The 21827-nt window shown below is 38.7% G+C and overlaps 2 protein-coding genes across 6 annotated transcripts in view; both read left to right on the top strand.

Annotated features, from left to right (window-relative positions):
* LOC131779991 (NLR family CARD domain-containing protein 3-like) overlaps positions 1 to 18156 on the top strand; it is a 74248-nt gene extending 56092 nt beyond the window's left edge. Inside the window, exons 1-8 of one of the 4 annotated variants that reach the window (XM_066168018.1) lie at positions 2242 to 2520; positions 3149 to 3229; positions 4087 to 4152; positions 8607 to 9325; positions 9875 to 10531; positions 11607 to 11795; positions 13321 to 13431; positions 15246 to 18156. In XM_066168018.1, the coding sequence (XP_066024115.1) occupies positions 8620 to 9325; positions 9875 to 10531; positions 11607 to 11795; positions 13321 to 13431; positions 15246 to 17935 (4353 nt within the window). In that variant the 5' untranslated portion in view covers positions 2242 to 2520; positions 3149 to 3229; positions 4087 to 4152; positions 8607 to 8619 and the 3' untranslated portion in view covers positions 17936 to 18156. Of the gene's footprint in view, positions 1 to 2241; positions 2521 to 3148; positions 3230 to 3762; positions 3901 to 4086; positions 4153 to 8606; positions 9326 to 9874; positions 10532 to 11606; positions 11796 to 13320; positions 13432 to 15245 lie in introns of those variants that run through there. The other 3 variants (XM_066168019.1, XM_066168017.1, XM_066168020.1) reach the window with 3 other exon arrangements.
* The window catches only part of LOC131779387 (NLR family CARD domain-containing protein 3), a 172209-nt gene that overhangs the window by 75678 nt on the left and 74704 nt on the right, over positions 1 to 21827 (top strand). The gene's annotated exons all lie outside the window — the stretch shown is intronic.

Genomic DNA, 21827 nt, shown 5'->3' with positions numbered 1-21827 from the left:
TTGAACGCTTCAGTGATATAAACACTTTCTAAATTTGAGCACCGATTGACCACGTGAGTGAACTGCACTGTACAGTGGTTGCATGGATGCGGGTGAAAGCCGTTAATATGATTTGAAATGGATTTTCAGCAAGCGGATTCTGGATTCCCCCTTTTTAGCGGGATCCTGGATTCCAAAAGCTGGATTCTGGATTCCAGAGCCCAGTATTCCGGATTCCACAAGCAAAAATGTCCTGGATTCCGGAATCCGGATTACCTTACATGGGGCGAAATAATATTGAATAGTCCGCCATAAAGAGAAGTGCACCACCCGGAAACTCGTCTCTAGTCTTCCTCGGTTATTCTTCTCTCAAACAGGTTTAGGCAAAACCCCGAATAGCGTTCGTACCAAAGTTTCCAACATGGCTCAGGTGCGGGTAGGATACAGTTGATCTCTATTTCGAAAGACTTGTTTGACGTTTTTGAGCAGACGATTCTAGCCAAGGTAAAGTCATTCGTTTACCATATGCATTCTTTTCACTTGATTCATGTTATTAGTCGAGAAGGACTTGTCTTAACCCTCGTAGCTTGGTGCTTCGTCAGCACTTCCTGTTTGTTTTAGTGATGCTTGTATTTTAGGAATTGGAGCTTATAGTTAATCTTGATATCACAATCGGTAGTTTTTTTTATCTCAATTGATTTACTTATTTGTTATTATTTTATCGAATCTTGGCTGGATTCGCTCGGCTAAGAGGTATGAAACATGTGTTTTAAGAGACAAATGGTTGAAATTAGTGGACATGGGTTGATGTCAGATTTTAGAGTCTGTTTTGAAAGATCTTGACATTATTGACAGACACTTACACAATATGATAATGAAAAGTAGTCTGTTGAAGCGTTTTTGGTTTCAGATGAATTTTCGTCTTTTAACTTGACCTTTCATCGTAGTAATATAATGCGTTCTACAATCAAACAAATCATCACGAGCGATGTGAAATGAAACGGTTTACATTCCGATGCGTAAACACTGAAGCCGGCGCCTATTGCCATGAATAAGACAGAATATCATTCACAATCTTAAACAGTATATTTTCCTTCTGATCCTCATCGAAGGTGATCGAGGCAGGTTCGAAGTTTCGAAGAATTCATCACCTGCGATGCAAACACCAAATTGTTCACATTCCGCGACGAAAACATCTTAGGGAGCGTTGATTGCCATGAATTAATTGGGAAGCATATTACGGAGTATTTGTTTCGTTACTCGCTCACTGAAACACGTGCTTTGATGCCATGAGTAATAGAGATTCTCTTTCCCAGCTGATTCATCAAAAAATCAAACAATCAAGCAAATGTACTGCTACTGCTCGTTATTCGCGAAGCGACGCGACACGCGTGAGTGTAGCATGATAGCTTTTTTCATTATGTAAATTTTCCGTTCTCCACTCACCGCTTTTTCAAATCTTAAACTTCTTTGTTTCACATAGTAATAGTAAGGAAACTTGTAGCACTAAATTACAAAGACACATGAGCCGTGCATTTTTTTCGACCGTGCGCATAAAAAAAATCCTATATACGCGTCTGACTACCCTGCGTCTGAGCGTCAGAAATTCGTCTGCGCAGTTAACGTGTGGTCGCGAGCGGTACTGTACTGCTTCGGTCAGCACCTTCTGCATGTTTGTTGAAGACATCTCTGTACTTGCCAACCAATTGCTTATTTGTAGTAGTGGCCTAATTCATTTGGGCCTTCAAATTGGAAATGTGTTTTCAAATTGTACAAAATCAAATTTTTAGTTTACTCCGATCCTGGCTAGTTGTGAATTTAACTTGATACATTCCTTAATTTTGAACCTAAGGAACAACTGATACATGTCCCTCTACTCCAGAAATACTGAAAACTGCCACTTATAAGCCGCCCCTCTTAAAAGCCCCGGTGACAAAGCTGTCAAGTCTTTCACATGGAGCGTGAGATCTTACGCAAATAATTTTAATTTATGTTCTCAAGCTGAAACTATTGTTTCTTATAGCAAACTGCTGCTTTTGTAAACCCTTTAACTCCCAAGATCTGATTGTCAATTCTCCCCTCCAGCTGCTACATATTTCTTTGTAAATAAGTTACAAGAATTTGTCGACAGATCGAGATAACTTAAACCTGATAAGTATGAATATTCTCATGACCTGTTTCCTCAGTGTGAAATGCGATGAACAAGTCGTGGCTCTCGTAAAGAGTTTAGCAAATGAAGGAAAATGAAGGCAGTGGTTGAAAAGTTGTATTAGAGGTCATTAACGAATGTAAAAGACACTGAGTGATTTTCACTCACGGTTAGCAAAGTCTTTTGGAACTTGTTTGAATCTGACCAATTTGAATTTGTATTACAATGGTATTGGTGGTGCTGGTGCTACATCTATTGCTGAGGCCATCAAAGTCAACGAGACGCTAAACCAATTTGGATTTGTCTGACAATGGTATGAGTGAAGCCGGCGCTACATCTATTGCTGAGGCAATCAAAGTCAACTAGACGCTAACCAAATTGAATTTGTAGAGGTAATCACATGATTCGAGTTCAATTTGGAATAAATAAGCACCAAACTACCAAAATTTAGTTATGTGAAGAGTTTTAGAGACAAGACACTTTATTTATCACCGGGGAAGGGGCGATTCATCTTCCTTCTTTTTTTTTTGTTTTTTTGTTTTGTTTTGAGGGGGGAGGGGGATCGGCGATGGGGGATGGGATTTACATGGTTTTCAATGAACGGAGGCTGATCAGTTGTCGCTATCAGAGTTTTAAGGGGGACTATAGAAAACTGACCGCCAATTGACTGTCAATAAGGAATCATAAGTATATTATGGGGGAAGCAGGTAAATTAAGTCGTGACACAACCAAAATCCTCCAGCGCCCCCATAGGCGATAAATAATGAGCGGCACCTTACCACATGAAGCTAGTCTTTCTGAGTGTTTGACTCAGGGTTCAATTCAGATTTTATCTTCACTATTTGAGCTTGCACAGATAAATTGCAAGTTATAGGAATAAGGTCAATAATTCTTTAGTAGAGCTTTATGAAGTATTTATGTCCTGTAATTTAAAATCAGTCGCAGAGTTCCTTTCTTTAATCCCTGCAGGGCAATCCGACTCTCTGTCCATGTGTTGATTGCGTACAATATTCTGATCAGGTCCATCTAGGTCAGTCCTTCTCGCCTAGCCAGTCTTTGGACGGGTCGATGATGGAGACGTCAAAGGAACAGACTCAAAGGGTTGGTTTAAAGTTTAGCTTTGGTGATCAGACTCCAACTATTAGTAATCAGAAGGAGGGAGGTTTTGATTGGGATTAAGTGGCAACTACGAGAGTCGAAGTTAAGAGTTTCTGGCCGTGTTTTTAAAGGGAGGGAGGGAAGGGGCAGATTCTGGCCTTTAAAAATTTTTAAAACATAAGACGACGAACGCATCACTCGTCAGTCGTTTTGGCAATAAAATGCTATTTGAAATCTGCCGTGCGTGTCTTGTTAAGATGCGTGACCTGTAGTAAGAGGTGGTATTAAGTGAATCACGCGTTGTTGTGTGGAAGCAACTTTAACCAAAACTCTTCTCCAGCTTTAGGAGAAATAAAGGTTGCTTATTGTTCATGTGAACCTTTAAAGAATACCGTTGCAATTTTATTTTAACGATGTTTCTTTCTGAGACCGATAAATGCATTGCAAAGTTAGTTTCATTGCGTGATAGTGTTACTCGATTTTAGGTGTTATATTTCATTTGCAAATAATGTTATCTGCGCATGTCATGAGCAACTCCCTTCTCTGAGATTGTTAGAATATCTAGCTTTTGTGACTTTCCTCGTTCTCTCGACGGAAGATCAGGAAACAAGGAAACAAATCGGTTTAAACTCACATTGCTTTCCGTGAGAAGAGTTGACCCGAAGAAAGAGCAGGTACAGACAAAATAGTAAAGTTATTCACTCCGTAACTTTAAATTTAACTTCAATAACCCGTTGTTGACTTACGGTATTCCACTCGCGTAAATGCGTATGATTACGAAAATTTTAACACAATCCTTTGAAAATAAGCGTATGGTGAAGATATACTTGATACATAAGCTACTTTTTTTCTCTTTTCAGGACGATTGCGTAGCCTCTTCACGTACCGCGGGTGTAATTATTTCGTTTAAATCACCATTCTGCGAGGTAAGTAGATTCATGAATTATGAATTGATGCGCACTAAAAGGTCACTTTATTTGAATTTCATACTTTAGTAAGGGTCTGTTTTGGACTCAGACCAGCTGTTTTACTTCCAGCAGTCGTTTCTGATCTAGATTAAAGGGACAGGGAAATGCTTTAGTGAAGATTGGAACACGCAATACGTATCAGTCTAGGCGGAAGTTGCTATTTTCGAAGGCGACAGGAAACTGAAAGCGAAAGCCTTTACTCACAGTTCATTTTCCAGTGCTAGAGAACGACTTGCCTTCTCTAATTCAATGAGATGTTTTCCGAGAGCTCGACTGAGGCATTATTTATCGATGATATTTTTTCAACAAAATTATTGTGCCTTTCAATTCAATCTGATAAACCATACGGTGACCTCTCACGCGAAAACGTTCCTTACGGTATCCGTTCGAACGGTCGAACGCACGGTATGTGAACGGATGACAAACGGATAGAGAAACCGTTTAAAACGGATGCCATGAACGGCTGAACGGCTTCAGAAAAATTTCGAACGGTTGAAGTCGAACGGCTGAACGGCTAAAGGAAAATTTCGAACGGTTGAAGTCGAACGGCTGAACGGCTAAAGGAAAATTTCGAACGGTTTAAGTCGAACGGTTGAACGGCTAAGGGAAAATTTCGAACGGTTGAAGTCGAACGGCTGAACGGCTTCAGAAAAGTTTCGAACGGTTGAAGTCGAACGGCTGAACGGCTGAAGGAAAATTTCGACCGGCTGAACGGCTGAAGTTTTCAACGGATAAGGTCAAAGTAAACGGTTGAACGGCCGATCAGAAACATTCGAACGAAATGACAGTAATTAAGATAAACGCGACACGCGCTGCTTAGATCTGAAAACTGATAGAAAACCTAGAATAAATCTAATCCTGTTTTGAAAATAATAAGTCTTTTGAGAGTAAAGCAAATTCGTTTTCGCGGGGGAGAAACAAAAGCCGGTAATAGTCTGCGTTCTCTTTTAAAATAATTGTCATGCAACCATTTCCAGAATTCGTAATGTAACGCCATTAATTGACTTTGTAAACATCTCGTTTCCAAACACAGGCGACGCTTTCCCCACCATGTATCTTCAGAACTAACAGGCACAATTTATAGTGACAATTTTTACGATGTGCCGAGTAATTTTTGCTACCTTGAGTGCAAGCAATTTTTTTAAGTTAACAAAGAAGCGGGTGCCATTATTTTTGTCCGCTGCGTTGATGTGAGTGTGTACAATAAAAGCGAATCAGCGAGGCATGCGGATCGAAATTCTACAGTTTTTATTGGACAAATGGAGAGTAATTGTTTTCAACTTAGCATATCAATAACACACACGCTTTGTGTTTGCATTGATAATGAGTGGATTGACATCTTGCCGACGGTACGGTGTATTCCCACAGGAGATTCCATTTTGATTTCAGTCAAAAGCGCTTGATATTTGCATACTGTCAAACGTCAAAACATTTTCGGTAAACTAGTTGAATAAACTTGAACTTGAATAAAAAATGTGTATCGATAATCGAATGTTAGGTAACTAAAGATGATGGAGGAGTAGAAAAAGAAGCGTGACTATTCATGAAGGCATTTGTAAACAATGTTTATATTTACAAAGTTCGTGTTGAATGTTGTTACTGTTATTCTCCCACGCGATAGTACTGTTGGTTTGGCAAGCATGCTCTAAACAAAGCAGAGTTTAATTCCTTGCAGAGGGGATACACGCTATATTAGGAACCTTCAAGTGTTTACCAAACTAACTTTAGTCTGTCCGATGTACTCTTGACTAATCGCAGTGCGAAGACTATTAACTTTGACAGGATCACAGCTCGAAACATCCCTTCCAAAGGAATTGTAAGCTACGGTTTCAAAACATATCGCCAGCCGTTCGCCACGAACATCCAGTTCGAACGGCTCCCAATTTTTTTTGAACGGATAGCTCAAGCCGTTCGAACGGCTCCCAATCTATTTGGAACGGATAGCTCCAGCCGTTCGAACGGCTCCTAATTGTTTTTGAACGGATAGCTCAAGCCGTTCGAACGGCATCCCATCCCGTTCGAACGGCTTACGAACGGCTATCCGTTTGAAAACGGCAAACCGTAAGGAACGTTTTCGCGTGAGAGGTCACATTTTATAAGTGTTTAATCGATGAAAATCTTTCTTGGAAAAACTACATTGACTGTGTTATTACTAAATTAAGAAAGACCATACAAATGATTGCTTAGGTGGGGTATGTTGTTTCATCATCTGTCCTTGTAAATATCTATAAATCCTTAATTTTACCTAATATAGCTATTGACTCACTGCTTGGGGCAATGCATCTAAAAAATATATTGTAAACAAAATTGGTCTCCAAAAGTGAGTATTGTGTTTAATCTAATTTCCTGAAAGAAAAGAACATGCTATTCCCTGATTGATAAACACAAAAATTCAACCTATTACCTTCTTACATTAGGAAGCTGTAAGTAAATTAATGCTTGATGTTCATAACAACAGAGCACCATCTAACATCATGAACATTTTTGTGAGAACATTAAACAATTCTACCAATACTTGCTCTTCAACATCACAACTCTTTAGGATTAAATACCTTAGGTGTCAAAATCTGGAATGAGATGCTTAATGAATAGAAAAATTTGTCAAAGAAATCCTTTAAAAAGAAACAAAAAAGTTCATCTCAATATTCTAGGGACTGAAAATTCTTCTATCGAGCCTGATGAGATAATGGTTAAATTCACACACTGCAAAATTGGAACAAATTAAACTTGCAGTTGTACAATATCTTTAAGTGCACTTAGATACTCAACAACTTTGTATCTTTTACAATGAATGTCTTTCATTTTCCTTTTTTTTTTCTTGTGTATCTTTTAATCTTTTTTTATGTAATATTTTCTTATTTATTGTCAACAAAATCTGCTAAAATGTTCAAAATTTCATTTTTTCTCCTAAGTTAGAGAAACTAGTTTTAACCATTTAAAAGCTTAATTTGCCAAACAAAAATCTTAGAAAGGAGGCAAGATATGGCTGAAAGAATGTTTTGGGAAACCTGTCCTGTAGAACAAAAGGTGTCATAAATGCAAAGGCCTTCACCAGAGTGTTGATGTTTTCTGCAGGCTTTCATCCAGGATCTCAATTTGCATATACTGTTTACATCACATCTTGCACTGCATATTCACTGGGAATCTCTAGCACATTTTGCAAAATGTTGAATAATAGGAGGCTTCATCAAACAGCCTAAAACAGTCAACTAAAAGTTGGTAGAGAGAGCCCAAGCCAAAGAAATTGAAGTTAAGTTGTTCATTTTCCATGGCCCCAGCTTGCTTGATGATGTTTAATTTACATTTCCTATTCATGAAATGACCTTTCAAGTTTTAAAGGAGCTCTTTGTCAGGAGGCTTGCCAGGGGCTTTCATGTTGTGTTTCATTGGTCAGCAGCATGACCACATTGACACACGCAATATTTCCCATTGTCCAACTTCACAATAGACTTTCTCAGGAACTAATAAGAATATGAAAATTGCCTCAGAAACCTTGTTAGCCTGGAAGGCACCCTATTTTGTTAACAGCAATCTTAAGTAAAAAAATTGCCCTGCCTGGATTAGCACCTGCTATTCTGCAAGTCAAAGGAGTATTTTGTATATTGAATATGAGAAAATAGATAAAGTGTGACATGAGAAATTCAGAAACTTTTTAAATTTTGAATTTATTACTGTCCAGTTTGTTTTGAGGTCTGGGGTAATGTGGAGGCCGGGAATTCAGTAAAGTAAACACCATCAATGTTGTGTTTAAGTGCTTACATGTGCCTACCAAAACAAAAACTGTGAAAAGTTTTGCTATTGCTATTATCTTTACTTAATAAGCTTTACTGTGATGTATTTTTTCTGAGGTTTCTGTTGCAATCTAATCACATATGTAATATAGCGCATGAAAGTTTTCTGTGTACCGTTTGACTTCATCTTTGATTAAACTAGCCATGATCTTTAATAGTAGTACGATTAGGATGATTTTTCTGGAAGGCACCTGATTTTGTTGACAGTAACCCTATTATTTTGTAAATAAAAAATTGTCCTGCCTGGATTAGCATCTGCTATCTACAAGTCAAAGGAATATCTTGTACTATATATATTGAATATGAGAAAATAGATAAAGTGTGATGTGAGAATCAGGAACTTTTTAACTTTTTGATGATCTCCTTTATTCTTGTGACCCATACATTTGATTCAAGGTTGATACTGTAAGGAGAAATTAGAAGCCAATCACAGCTCTTAGAGGTTAAAGGGTTAAAATGGAAGATGCATCAAACTTATTTTATTGATCTGTTGTGTGATAGTGAACTCATTTTTGGAGTGCTGTAATATTCTGGTGTTGCAAAGTTAGAACAGAGTAATGATTTTTGTGTGTGCTCTGTAATGTTGCCTTCCATGTATTAATTACAATCATTTATTTACAGAGGACTTGTTTTCATGGCTTCTGCCACCCCATCACATCCTTCTACCAAAGAGACCTCTAATTATGCCCAGCTCTGTCGCCTTCTTGTTGATGTTGGATCTTGTGTGCTGAGGGAGATCTTTGACAGGATATATCCACCAGGAAATCTTCACACAGTTCTGACTGATCCCAAAAATCATGCCAAATTGCAAACACTTCGAAAGAAGAGAGTCCTGAGTACCTCCCAGTGGCGCAAACTGTATCCTACTTTCAAATCTTCAGTTTGCTCAAGGGACTTTGACACCTCTCTACTGGTATTTCTTCTGAGGAATATTTGGGGTCTGACTCTCCCTGCCTCTGGCCGGGATGACCTTCCTCTGGCAACAGACACCTCTCCAGCAGCTGATATCACTCGCATCAAGATCCTCAGAGACAGAGTTTACAGCCATGTTACCAGTGGTTCAGTTGATGATCCAACTTTCAGTTCCTACTGGAATGACATCAGAGACACCTTTCAGTGTATTGGTGGGGCCCACTATCGTGATGTTATCAATGATCTTGAAATTGATTGTATGGATGCTGATAGTGAGAAGGACTACCAGGAGCTTTTTAAAGAGTGGTTGAAGGATGAAGACTGCGTCACAGACAAATCATATGAAGATGAAATGGTAAAAAAGGCCAGGAGGGAAGATGATCTGGAGAGTTCCATTGAGATATACGAACAAAATTCAGGGAAGGAAGGTTTGTGTGATTTACTTTTGTTGATTTTGAGTTTTAACTTGTCTCTTTTGTGTGATTAACGTTAGATATAGTGGATCATGAAATAAAAGAAATTACTCCAAAATTTCTGTGTGGAAATTCATCGATACACTGTATATGTAAGTAAAGTTTTGTGTTTTTTTCCTCTATGTTATGAATGAAGTCTACAAAAAAATTTATAGTCAAGATATAATTCTGTACTGAAGATGATAGATTTAAAGCCTGATTATTTGAGTGAAAGATGATAAAACTCAGTGAATGTCACAACCATGCAAACTCAGAGAAAAAAGGGGAGCACTTGGAGGTGTTTTTTTTTTCCTTCAAGTATGCCTGCGTAATTTTCTACTGTGAAATCAGTTAGTGTGGGCTTAAAATGTTTTATGCAGGGTCATGGGTGCATTGACTTAATTATTATTCATTACCGGTTTCTTTTCTTTTTCTTCATTGTCTTTTGATTTTCTTTTGGATCTGCTAATAACTTCTAATAAATGAATGGAAAAAAAAATGAAATACTACATTCTTCTTTTTCAGAGACAGTAAAGATGCCAGGGGAAACTACATCAGCACAGAATAGCAATGCAAGCCCACCAGAGCTTAATGTTACAGTTCCATTGATGAGTGATCTGCCAAAAACTTCTTTTGCCTGGAGCAATGTTGAACTTCCTGTTGATATTCTTTTATTAACAGTGGAGGACTGTGAGTTCCTAAGCTGCTTTGCCTACCTGAAGGAACCCTTTAAGAGTTACCACAAAAGTACTGGCCCTGTGTACTTTGGGTGCATGGGTGATGATCAAGGAAACAAAATGAAAATTGCATTGATGAGGTGCTCCAAAGGTCCTGATGTTCCTCAGGGTTCTTTGTCAGTTTCAAAAGATGCCATCTCAGTACTGAGACCCAAGGCTATCTTTTCTGTTGGTGCCTGCAGTGGTTTGAATAGCAAAAAGGTCAAGTTAGGAGATGTGGTTGTTTCAGCAAAGCTGATAACAGCTGTATACAAAACTCCCCCCAGCAGAGATATTGGTAACCTGATCAAACATGTGGCTGATGGGTGGAAGGCACCTTTACAAAATGCTGATGAATATAATGCCAAAGTGCACTGTGATGGAGTGGTTCTGAGTATCTCAGAGGCAAACAGAGATATGATTAGGAAACATCCTGAAGCAATTGCAGTTGAAATAGAAGGTGGAGGTGAGAATCATAATAATTCAAATAATTGATGAGCCAAGCACTTTTGCACATGTAGCAAATGTTTTGAAAAACACTGCTCTGGTATTGTCTCTGCTGGTCCAAGCATACACCATATAACATGCCAAATTTGCAGGAATTGTGTATCTTGTATTTAAAGTGATTTGATGTTTGGCTGGGTGAGAAGATTATTTCACAGGTGAAGGTGACTGAGACTTCTTCTGGATAACTAGATTGAATTTGCTCCATTAGGGTGTCATGAATTATTTTAAATTTGTCACATGAAAAATGTAGAAAGTATCTTGTTCAATAGTTTGAGAGTTGAGGAATAGTATCACAGTCCCTGTTAACCCTGAAACTCCCATGAGTGACCAAGATAGAATTTCTCCTTACAGTTTCAATATGATATTAAGCAGACAAGTAATGGGAAAAGAAAAAAGTGTGAATTAGGGGATTATTGGTTGATCCAAAACTAAATTCTCCTAACTAACATCATAGGAATTTTATGACATACATTAACCCTTTAACTCTTAGAAGTGATTAACATGTAACTTCTCCCTATAATATCCATACGTTATCCAGCAAACAGGTAGTGAGAATACTGAAACTCATCAGATAAAAGATAAAATTACCTTGATAAAACATCCAATTTTTTTGTAACCAATTTACAAGGAAATGTGTAGCAGCTAGAAGGGAGAATTAACAATCAGATCTTGGGAGTTAAAGTGTTAAAGAGGATCATTAAAGAGATCTTAGGAGTGAAAGGGTTAACTCTAACTGACAAAACTTTGTCTTTTGAAAAATATTGAAAGTTACTTTATATGAAACAAGATGAAGCCTGAAGAATAGTTTTACAGTCTCAGTGTACAATTTTTTTTGATTACTGGTTGAAAAAAATTAGGTTTCTGTTCCAACTAATGTCTTTCTGCAATGTGCATGTTTACAACAGCAAGAGTGCAGCTAGAGTGTGACTCTTTGTGAGCTTTGATTGAACAATTACATGTATTTGAAAGATGCAAAGAAAATAAGCTTAAGATATAGTTAACAGACATTACTGTTTATTTGTTTTTTTTTTTAGGAGTGTATGCAGCAGCCCATGATTTTAAGACAGAATGGGTGGTAGTCAAGGGCATCAAAGACTTTGTAGATGAAACGCACTCTTCAAGTAAGAAATGGAATGAAATTGCCTGTGTGATGGCAGCTTCTGTTGTGGCCAACATTTTGAATGATCCAGTCATATTCCAAGATTGGCCTCATTTTAATGCAGGTATTGCTTCCTGTCTCAATCTTCTCTTTTTACAAGGATAGGTCTGACTTAGATCTAAGTTCCCTTAGCATATTTTTGTATGAATTATAAATCAACATGATTTAATCAGTAATAGTTGACAAAGAGGAAATTAAGTTACCCTTATTTTTAGTTTACATACCAGTAAGTGTCTAAAGGTGATGGGAGAAAAAACTTGTGGTTAAATTGAGTGATGTAATGATGAATGACAATTCACTCCATGAGCCTGGTGAACTGGCCTGTATTCCATAGTTAGCTTGGTTTATGTAACACCACCAAAATATGGAAAATTCAGAGGCTAATGACATCTGCCAAAGTGATTTGAAGTGATTTGATATATGTTCCTGGGCCAATAAGAAACAAATCAAATTGTTTTAAACCAAAAAAATTGATTAATCCAGTACTACATGTGTGACTGTATTTTGATGGTGAAACTATTGGAATGGAAAGGGAGGTGATAAATACCAGCACATATGTTTATGGTTCTGTTTTTTGTTGTTGTTGTTGTTCTTTTTTTTTAACCCTTTATGGAACCTGACATGTTAGTAGATTGAGACAAATAAATCAGATTGTAGGTAAATTTCTTAAGAGCTAATGTCAGCATGCATCAAACAAACAGCGGCAAGTCACCCAAATTTGTTTCCCCTCCTTTTGTCCTTTGAATTTCTCTGTCACGCTTGTCACGCACTGATATAATAAGTTAGAGAAGATAAATAAACTGAAACTCAAATCTGGCTGGAACGTGGTAGAGCATGATTAACGTGATCATCGAAACAGCTAATAAAATCATAAATAAACAAGGTAAGAGTGTTATGTTAGACTTCGTACAAATTGTAGTAATTTACGCCAGTTAACGGTGACGACAAGTAGGCGCACCATGTACATTTCATAGTCGCTATCAAGTAAATTTTGCCGGACTTTGAGTTCGTCTCAAGATAGAACAACACAAATACACAAGGAAATTTTTACAGTAACTTTATAACCATCCTTTGGTCTTTTAAAAGCTTGAAGCTCAGTAGATTGTTTCATATCAGTCATTGTTAAAACTGTCTTTGTTTTGATGCTACTTTTCGACATAGGAAAAGTATGTCGGACAAAAATATTCACCAAAAAATAAATATTTCTTTTCCAGCTTCAATAACGACAGGGGATTAAGTTTAGATGATAAAGCAAAGGCTTATGTTCACAGAAATACCGTAGGTCTAGTACATTCATTACATGAGGTCACATAAGGTCGAAAAATGAGGTCGCTCACCTCATGTGAAAAATTAAGAATTAAACCCAAATGTCCACAGTGTGTTTTCATCGGCAGTATCTTTGTCTGTTCGTGGGTACTCGTGTACAACTGCTGGAGTGCACTTTTGTGATTTCTAAGCGTCTTATTGAGTTTGATCTGTTCAGAATCGAGTAGATATTGATATAGGTATCATTGTTTATCTGCACGTTTATGTGAATTTGTGATGTAAATGTGCTTATGAAATTGCGCTTATCTTTCTTACTAATGCAGATTCGCTAAGTGACCTCAGAGACACAACTGAGAAGATAGAGATTGAAATGAAGGAGGTTAAAGAGACGCTTTGTAGCCTGACGACCACAGTGGAGAAAAGCACAGATGAAGGTTGGTTGCTAGAAATAGCTACTCACAGATAAACTGAACTATCAATAGGGATTCCGTTCCGTTAACTTGAATACACTTTTCAGGTAATGTATTGTTGTAAGAGCACGCCTTGGCTACTAGGTTAAACCTAAATGAAGATACTAGGTAATGTGTGGGATGAATGGGATGGCACGGAATCTCAGGTTACCTCTCAGATTGGATAACTTTCTGACAGCACTCATACACATTTGGCCGAGAAGGGTTATTGCCTTATTTTAGTCTTACTTTTGTTAAGGACATAATGAATCTAACTTCCTCATTCGTTAGATTTTACCTGCGTATTCTTGAACAGACTAATGCAATCCTTCCTCCACTCAAATTTTTTGTAGAGTATTCTATTTTACATGGAAAAAATTTCTGAATTAGGGCTGTGTTAGTAAAAAGGGGCAGGAGAAGGCGTATGTGGTTATTTTAATTTTCCCGAGCGAAAAACTGTGAACGAAACTTCACAATGCATTGCAGCCGGACCTCTGGTTTGTTCCAGCGTTTTCCTTTTTCTATGATTAAACGACGTGAAAACGAGGGCGGAAAAGCGTTCTTTGTTTTTTTTTTTAATTAGTTCTTACAATGGTCTTTTTTACCGACAAAAATCTTACTCAGACTATCGACTCTAATGATATCAATATTTATCTCCCGAGTTTCACTATCAGAAACCGCTGTAGCCGAGCCATAAGTTCTTTTCGAATATTGTATAAAATTTAAAAACAACAACAACAACAGAGGAAGGGAAAAGTGACTCTCACTCGGACTAAAAGTTCCAATGTTATTCCACGAAAGGATCTGTTGAGAAAATGATAGGCGAAATGGTAAAGATGGACAGCGAACTGAACCGCAAATTTCGCCGTAGTCAACATGGCCTGTATGTGAGAGAGGGAGAGATCATCCTATGTTAAAGAGATTCAGTTTTTCAATTTAGACAATCTCTGGAGTAATCTCTACGGTGAGCTTTCATTCCCTCCAATTGTTCAAACTTTCACCCGTAATTAGCCTGGAAAACTTTATATTTTGATTAGAGTGGAGAACGAAATAAAACGAAGTACAGTTTTAACGAAAACATTGGCATTAACATCGGCTCGATGTTAGAAATTAACAGAGCACGTTCCACTGCATTTACAAGCCAAATAGCTTTTGGTCAGTAAATTGACATGAATCATACATTGATACCTTTTTCATCGTCCAAGTAATTTCTTTGGCAGTGGTGTCGTACTCGTTCGCTAATTTAAATTCAGTGCCGAATTCCTAGTAGCATTAGGTGTAATCCGCATATTTCTGAATAAAATAACTAAACCCTTCCTACGCTCATATTGTGGAGTATTCAATTCTACATGGGAAAATAGTTGAATGAGGATCGTCTTGAGTAAAATAGGTTCCTAAGGAAAAGACTGTAGGAAAAACCTCCCACTTCATCGCAGGCGAGTTCCGGTTTTCTGCAGCTTTTTTGATGAAACCGCGTGTCTCGGTAAATCCCGAAAAAAGCCTTTCTCAGACTACGGCTCCAATGATATGAATATTTATCTCCCGAGTAATTTATTTTACGACAGAGTTTCACTGTCAGCCGAACAAACAGAGTAGGTTTACCTGAATTCATAATCTAAATGGCTTTTAATCAGTAAGCATGAATCATACACTAAAAGCTTTTTGCATCGTCCAAGTAATTTCTTTGGCAACGGTATCGTGCTCATTCACTTATTTAAATCCAGTGCCGAATACCAGAGAGGCACCACAATTTTTAATGCTGCATTCATTAGATTTCTTACTTATTTTGCTATTGCTAGGTATTTTTGATCCAACTGAGCTTATCAATGGAATTCGCCAGCTGTACAAGACTCGCGAGGGATGGCTCTCACCATTTCCATGGTGTGAAGAGTTTCAGTTTTTTCTTGGCAATATTTTTACAAGGCTCAAAGTGGTCAGAAGAAAGAAAACGAGAGGAGTAATCACTGACGTATTTGTTGACATGTCGTCAATACTAGACCCGTATGAAGAGTGTTCAGCGCCGAGAACAGTGTTGATTGAAGGAGAACCTGGTATGGGAAAAACCACCTATTGTAAAAAGTACGCCTACGACTGGGCCACAAAACAGCAAGAACCTTGGGGCTGCGGCTCAACAGCATTTAAAGTGGTATTGTTACTGAAATGTCGAGATATCCATTCTGACGTTTGGGAAGCTATTGATGATCAGCTTCTGCCCCGAGACATCGATGAAGAAGTCAAACAACAATTCTTTCATTTTATTCGTGAAAATCAGTCCAGCATTTTATTGATATTGGATGGATTGGATGAGTTACCGTCCAGTAAATTGTGGATGTTTTCCGAATTAATTGAAGGAAGAGTGCTCCCCAAATGCCACATAGTTGCAACAGCAAGACACGAAGCTGGAAAAGAGGTGAGAAAATGTTGTGACGTGCTGCTTCAGATCGAAGGATTTACTGAAGAGCATGTGAAAGGATTTGTCACCAAGTACTTTAAAGAAAGGACGGATTTAGCCACCAAGCTCTTGCAACGGATGTCGCGAGATAAAAACCTGAGAGAAATAGCGGCCAATCCTCTAAACACAGCACTTCTTTGCCTTTTATGCGAAGAGTTTGAGGGCACATTCCCCGAAAGCAGAGCTCAACTGTACTTGGATATGGTTGAATGTGTTTTGAGAAGATATAGAAAAAAGAAGGGACTACTAGAAACGAGCGAAGACCTGACAAACCATTACAAACCGCAATTGAATCACCTTGGAAAGGTAGCATTGAATGGTTTACTTGACGATAAGCTGGATTGTAATGAAAGTGAATTGAGAAACCATGCAAAAGACCTGACTGAATTTGGATTTCTGTCAGTGCAGCCTGGTGGCAGCAAACTGAGACAAACACTGCACTATGCCTTCTTACATAAAAGTTTTCAAGAATTCTTTGCAGCATTCTTCATTTGTTCTCAGATTCAAAGCAAGGAGATGAAACCTGAAGAATTAGTTTCCAATCCAAGGTATTTCGTTGAACTTAAACAAATACTTTTGTTTTCATGTGGAATTTTGGCCATGAAATGCGATGAACAGGTTGTGGCTCTTGTAAAGAGTTTAACAAATGAAGTCAACAAAAATGAAGGCCGTGGTGCAAAAATTGTATTGGAGGCCATCAACGAATGCAAAAGAGAAAAAAGTGATTTTCACTCGCATTTATCGAAGTCGTTTGGAACTGGTTTGAATCTGACCAATTTGGATTTGTCTGACAATTTTATTAGAGCTGCGGGTGCTACATGTATTGCTGAGGCAATCAAAGTGAACAAGACGCTAACCAATTTGTATTTGTCTGCGAATGATATTAGTGATGCGGGTGCTACATGTATTGCTGAGGCAATCAAAGTGAACAAGACGCTAACCAATTTGGATTTGTCTGCGAATGATATTAGTGCTGCGGGTGCTACATGTATTGCTGAGGCAATCAAAGTGAACAGGACGCTAACCAATTTGGATTTGTCTGAGAATTTTATTAGTGATGCGGGTGCTACATGTATTGCTGAGGCAATCAAAGTGAACAAGACGCTAACCAATTTGGATTTGTCTTGGAATGATATTAGTGCTGCGGGTGCTACATGTATTGCTGAGGCAATCAAAGTGAACAAGACGCTAACCAATTTGAATTTGAGTGACAATGGTATTAGTGCTGCGGGTGCTACATGTATTGCTGAGGCAATCAAAGTGAACAAGACGCTAACAAATTTGAATTTGAGTGACAATGGTATTAGTGCTGCGGGTGCTACATGTATTGCTGAGGCAATCAAAGTGAACAAGACGCTAACCAATTTGTATTTGTCTGGGAATCGTATTAGTGCTGCGGGTGTTACATGTATTGCTGAGGCAATCAAAGTGAACAAGACGCTAACCAATTTGTATTTGTCTTGGAATCGTATTAGTGATGCGGGAGCTACATGTATTGCTGAGGCAATCAAAGTGAACAAGACGCTAACCAATTTGGATTTGTGTCACAATGGTATTAGTTCTGCGGGTGCTACATGTATTGCTGAGGCAATCAAAGTGAACAAGACGCTAACCAATTTGGATTTGTGTCACAATGGTATTAGTTCTGCGGGTGCTACATGTATTGCTGAGGCAATCAAAGTGAACAAGACGCTAACCAATTTGTATTTGTCTGGGAATCGTATTAGTGCTGCGGGTGCTACATGTATTGCTGAGGCAATCAAAGTGAACAAGACGCTAACCAATTTGTATTTGTCTGGGAATCGTATTAGTGATGCGGGTGCTACATGTATTGCTGAGGCAATCAAAGTGAACAAGACGCTAACCAATTTGTATTTGTCTGGGAATCGTATTAGTGATGCGGGTGCTACATGTATTGCTGAGGCAATCAAAGTGAACAAGACGCTAACCAATTTGTATTTGCGAAACAATAGTATTAGTGATCCGGTTGCTACATGTATTGCTGAGGCATTCAAAGTCAACAAGACGCTAACTTAAACAACTTTGAAGTAAAAGGGCACTGCCTTTAAAGTAGGCAGGTTCCCTAGAAAATTGAGGGCCGAAGGCCCGAACCTCTAGGGGGGTCCGGGGGCATGCTCCCCCGGGAAATTTTTTAAAAGATAAGTCTCCCAGAAACGCATTTTCCTGCAATCTGGAAAAGAAATCTTGTTGCAATGATGCATACTTAATCTATCGTAATAAAAAAGAATGGTACTCTGGGAGAATTTGTTTATTTCACTGTTGTTTTCGGAGCCTCTTTTTATCCTACAGTTACAAGTTAAAGGCCCATTTTCAACCTTGATGCAACGCCTTTCACTTTTTAGAAGCGCTTGAGGATTCTAAATGAAGACAAAATACTTCCAATAGAAACTGGTATTTTCCAAAGAGAAATATGGAAAAATATCAGACTGCCGGACGTCTAGTTATTTAAAGACCGTGTCCGGTAGTGTCTGGTGAAAATTTTCTTAGTGTCACGCTTGGATCCCTTCGCACTCTGTGTACAAGGCCAGCGAAACGGACAACGTTGGCATTTTTTCACTTTTTAGAAGCGCTTGAGGATTGTAAATGAAGGTAGAATATTTTCCAATGAAAAATTAGTATATTTCAAAGAGAAATATGGAGTTATTTGAGGACCGTGTCCAGCCGTATCAAGCGCTTGGATGACTTCGTACTCTGTGCAAAATGCAGACTACGGACCGCAGACCGGGTACAAAATGCAGACTGAGAATTTGTACTGTTTTTTCGTCTGATACGTGATAACATGGCATCTTACAACTTACCGAGCGTCACGCAAGTGCTTTTCCGCGATCATCTTTCGCGATTATTTGCACTATTGTGGAATATTCCTTGCCTGTCTCTTGATCACAATCGTTCTTAATTTTTTTCAAGCCTCGTTTAGTATTCTCATTTTCCGCGCGAGTTGGTTGGCGTGATGTCTTTACAGAATTTACCAACTTACTAAAAGTAGATGTGGATGTAAATGGATGCCACTATTGAATATTTAACCTGCGCAATATTCGAGAAATTCATCTTTTTAACCGATATGTGTTCATTTTGCTGACAAAAATGCGAACCAAGACCAGAACTTTTCTTTCGACTTGATATATTTTCAACGTTCAGAAGTGTAGACATACTGATTTCCCCTTAGTGTCTTATATTGTCATTGGTTTTCATGAGAAACCGGAGAATTTTTATAGGGAAAAGCCAAGCGTTGCCCTCGTGACTGGCCATTTGTTAACTTTTTTGGTGGTTTTATCTCTCGTTGGTTTGGTGACTACGCAAATATTAATATGTGAAAATCAGATTAGATGAAGACTTGAAATTATATTAGGAACGATTGTGGCCGCTTTGTTAAAAATCAAATGCAAGGGCCGCTTTGTTTAAAACAAAAGATATCAAGAAACGGGCAAGGAATATTTAATAGATAATTATTGCGGCAGTCAGCGTTATGAGATATATTGCAGCCAACTGAGGGCGTAGTCTGCCTAATGACCTCTGCCCATCCCACCTCCAGCCCACAAACTTTTTTCCGATCCCCATCACTACGAATGCACAAGTTTTCTTATCACACAACTGCCCAAAAATAAAAGAAAATTTATTCCAAAAGTCTTGAAAGTTCACATAAACCGAATTCATCTGCACCTATATTCAGCAAGTCCAAGAAATCAATTCAAACCTAAGCCATAACCTGAATGAGCTGGCTCCAAGAGCCCTTTGATTTTCATTACTTCAAAGTTTCGAGCGTCTCTCTTTCATTAAAAACCAAGACAAAAAGCATTCATATGCATTGTTTTTTTATTTCTGTTGCGAGCTGCAGAGCCATTCAATGAAATTTGATCACTGAAAGCTTCCTGAACGGGAGGTTTGTGGGGTGGGGGGGGGGGAATTGACAATAGGGGGGAGGTGGGGACACAATAGGGACGAGGTAAACAAAGTTGTTGTGGATAACTCTAAAATGGTAATGTGTGCCGGCGGATGCCTACTTCCACAAAGGCCTAGTACTTAATGACGAGTCAGAAGAGCCCCAGATATGAAGGGATGATTGTCGATTTCCTACCTGTTTCAAGACCTTGGGGAAATTAGCTGGCTGCAGGAAGATCAGGATTGGCACCAATTATAAATTCTTTCATCGAAAGATTGGTGGATAGAACTTGGTCCAACAGACTGTAAACAACTCTTATAAAAATTTCTTACAAAGGAGCTCTCTTAAATATAGAGCTAATCATGTTTATCATGTTTATTCGATTAAACGCCGCGGCCTTTATTAAAATTTTCGTGATTCAAGTGCGATGTTTATTCGAGGGCGGCGTTTATTTAAAATTCAATTTACTTTTTGCAAACAATAGTATGATAACCGACCATTTTAATTGTAAAAAACAAAAACACGTTCTAGTGCTTGTCCTCAATTTCACAATCTGCGTGTTAATACTACTGCAATACTTAATGTGAAATAAAGTGAACATAGTTCACCCAATTTCAATGTCTCTGTCCTCTTCATGATCCGAATCCAAAAGATATAATGACGGATGTGCTCTCTCAAAATCAGAACCGGTACATTCAAAGGGATTTGTGCCTTGCTTACTCAAAACTTGCAACTGCGATAGAAGCAATAATCGTGCACTGCCACAAGGCTGTCGTTCCTTGGGGCAGTGAATCATGTCGTCCACGGGAAGGTTCAACATGCAGCTCGAGAGAGTTTTTTTTATTACCTCTGTGGGTAGCTCTGCTCAAGAATCAAGAATTCACTCCAAAATGGTACTTTTCGGGGATAATTTCAAATTTCAGCAGCTGTTTCTTCGTGAATTTCCACGGTACCCAGCCAATCATTCCTTTTAAGTGCAAGTGGCCTTGAACGGCTTGTTCCATGAAACGTCCGGTGCCTGGATATACTTGGTGGACCCTTCTGGCACTATTACTTGATCGATTTTTTTTTCCGACTGCAATACGTAAGCAATACTATCTTCAGTTTTGCAGTCGAAGAAGTTCCAGGCTAATAGTAATCAACCACCAACCTGTATTTCATTGCCCTAGGGCCTGTTTACATGAATGTGGGGGACCCCAGGTAGGTGAGGTGACCCGCCTAACCGTGGGCTAAAAATAGCCAGCGTTTACATACAATCTTACAACCCCGGGATGCCAGGATGAAGTTTCTCGAGGTTGTTATCACACTTGCAATTAAGGAGTTTAAGATGTCACTAGGACGTGTCGTAAAAACGTTGCAGAAAAAACGTAATTAATTTTCCTCTAAGATTTTGGCCAATAGCTCGATGCGTTAACCGTTTCTGACAGTACGTCTTAACTTTGGCATAACGTGTGAATGTAGTGTTGAGTTAAAAGTAAAAACGTGACTAAATCGCTGTCGAGGTTTTATTGCTAAGTGGATGTAAAAATTGATGTTTTAACGTTTTAGCTCTGCATGGGAAGACCGAGAAATGAACAAAGTCTTAACACACTCGTGTTTCGCTGTTGTTTTCCTTATTTGATCCTTTTGTAACATGAACGGCGCCCCGCGTGGGCGGGTTAACCGACCTTGAGACGCGTACATAGCAATGTTGCCCCCTTGCTGACAGGGTTACCCTACCCAGTAGACTGGACAGCCCGCCTAGACGGGTCGCCCCACCTATCATGTAAACGTGATCAAGATGAAATAATAGATTATATGGACAGGGGGGTTACCCAGCTAGGCGGGTTACTTCACCTATCTGGGGCTCCCCATCTCCTTGAAAACAGGCCCTCAGTAGTCATCGGTCTGCTTTTTTGAGTCTATTATTCGAATAAGAGTCGCGTAATGATTTGGCATTTATTCGGGGGCGGCGTTTATCAATATTTTTGCTTTAAAATACGGCAGTTACTCGAGGGTGTTTCGTCGAATATAACGTAAACCGACTCA

This window comes from Pocillopora verrucosa, chromosome 6, assembly GCF_036669915.1.
Source record: "Pocillopora verrucosa isolate sample1 chromosome 6, ASM3666991v2, whole genome shotgun sequence".
Taxonomy (NCBI): Eukaryota; Metazoa; Cnidaria; class Anthozoa; order Scleractinia; family Pocilloporidae; genus Pocillopora; species Pocillopora verrucosa.
Note: the sequence above shows the minus strand (reverse complement) of the source record. Positions and strands in the feature narration are given on the sequence as shown.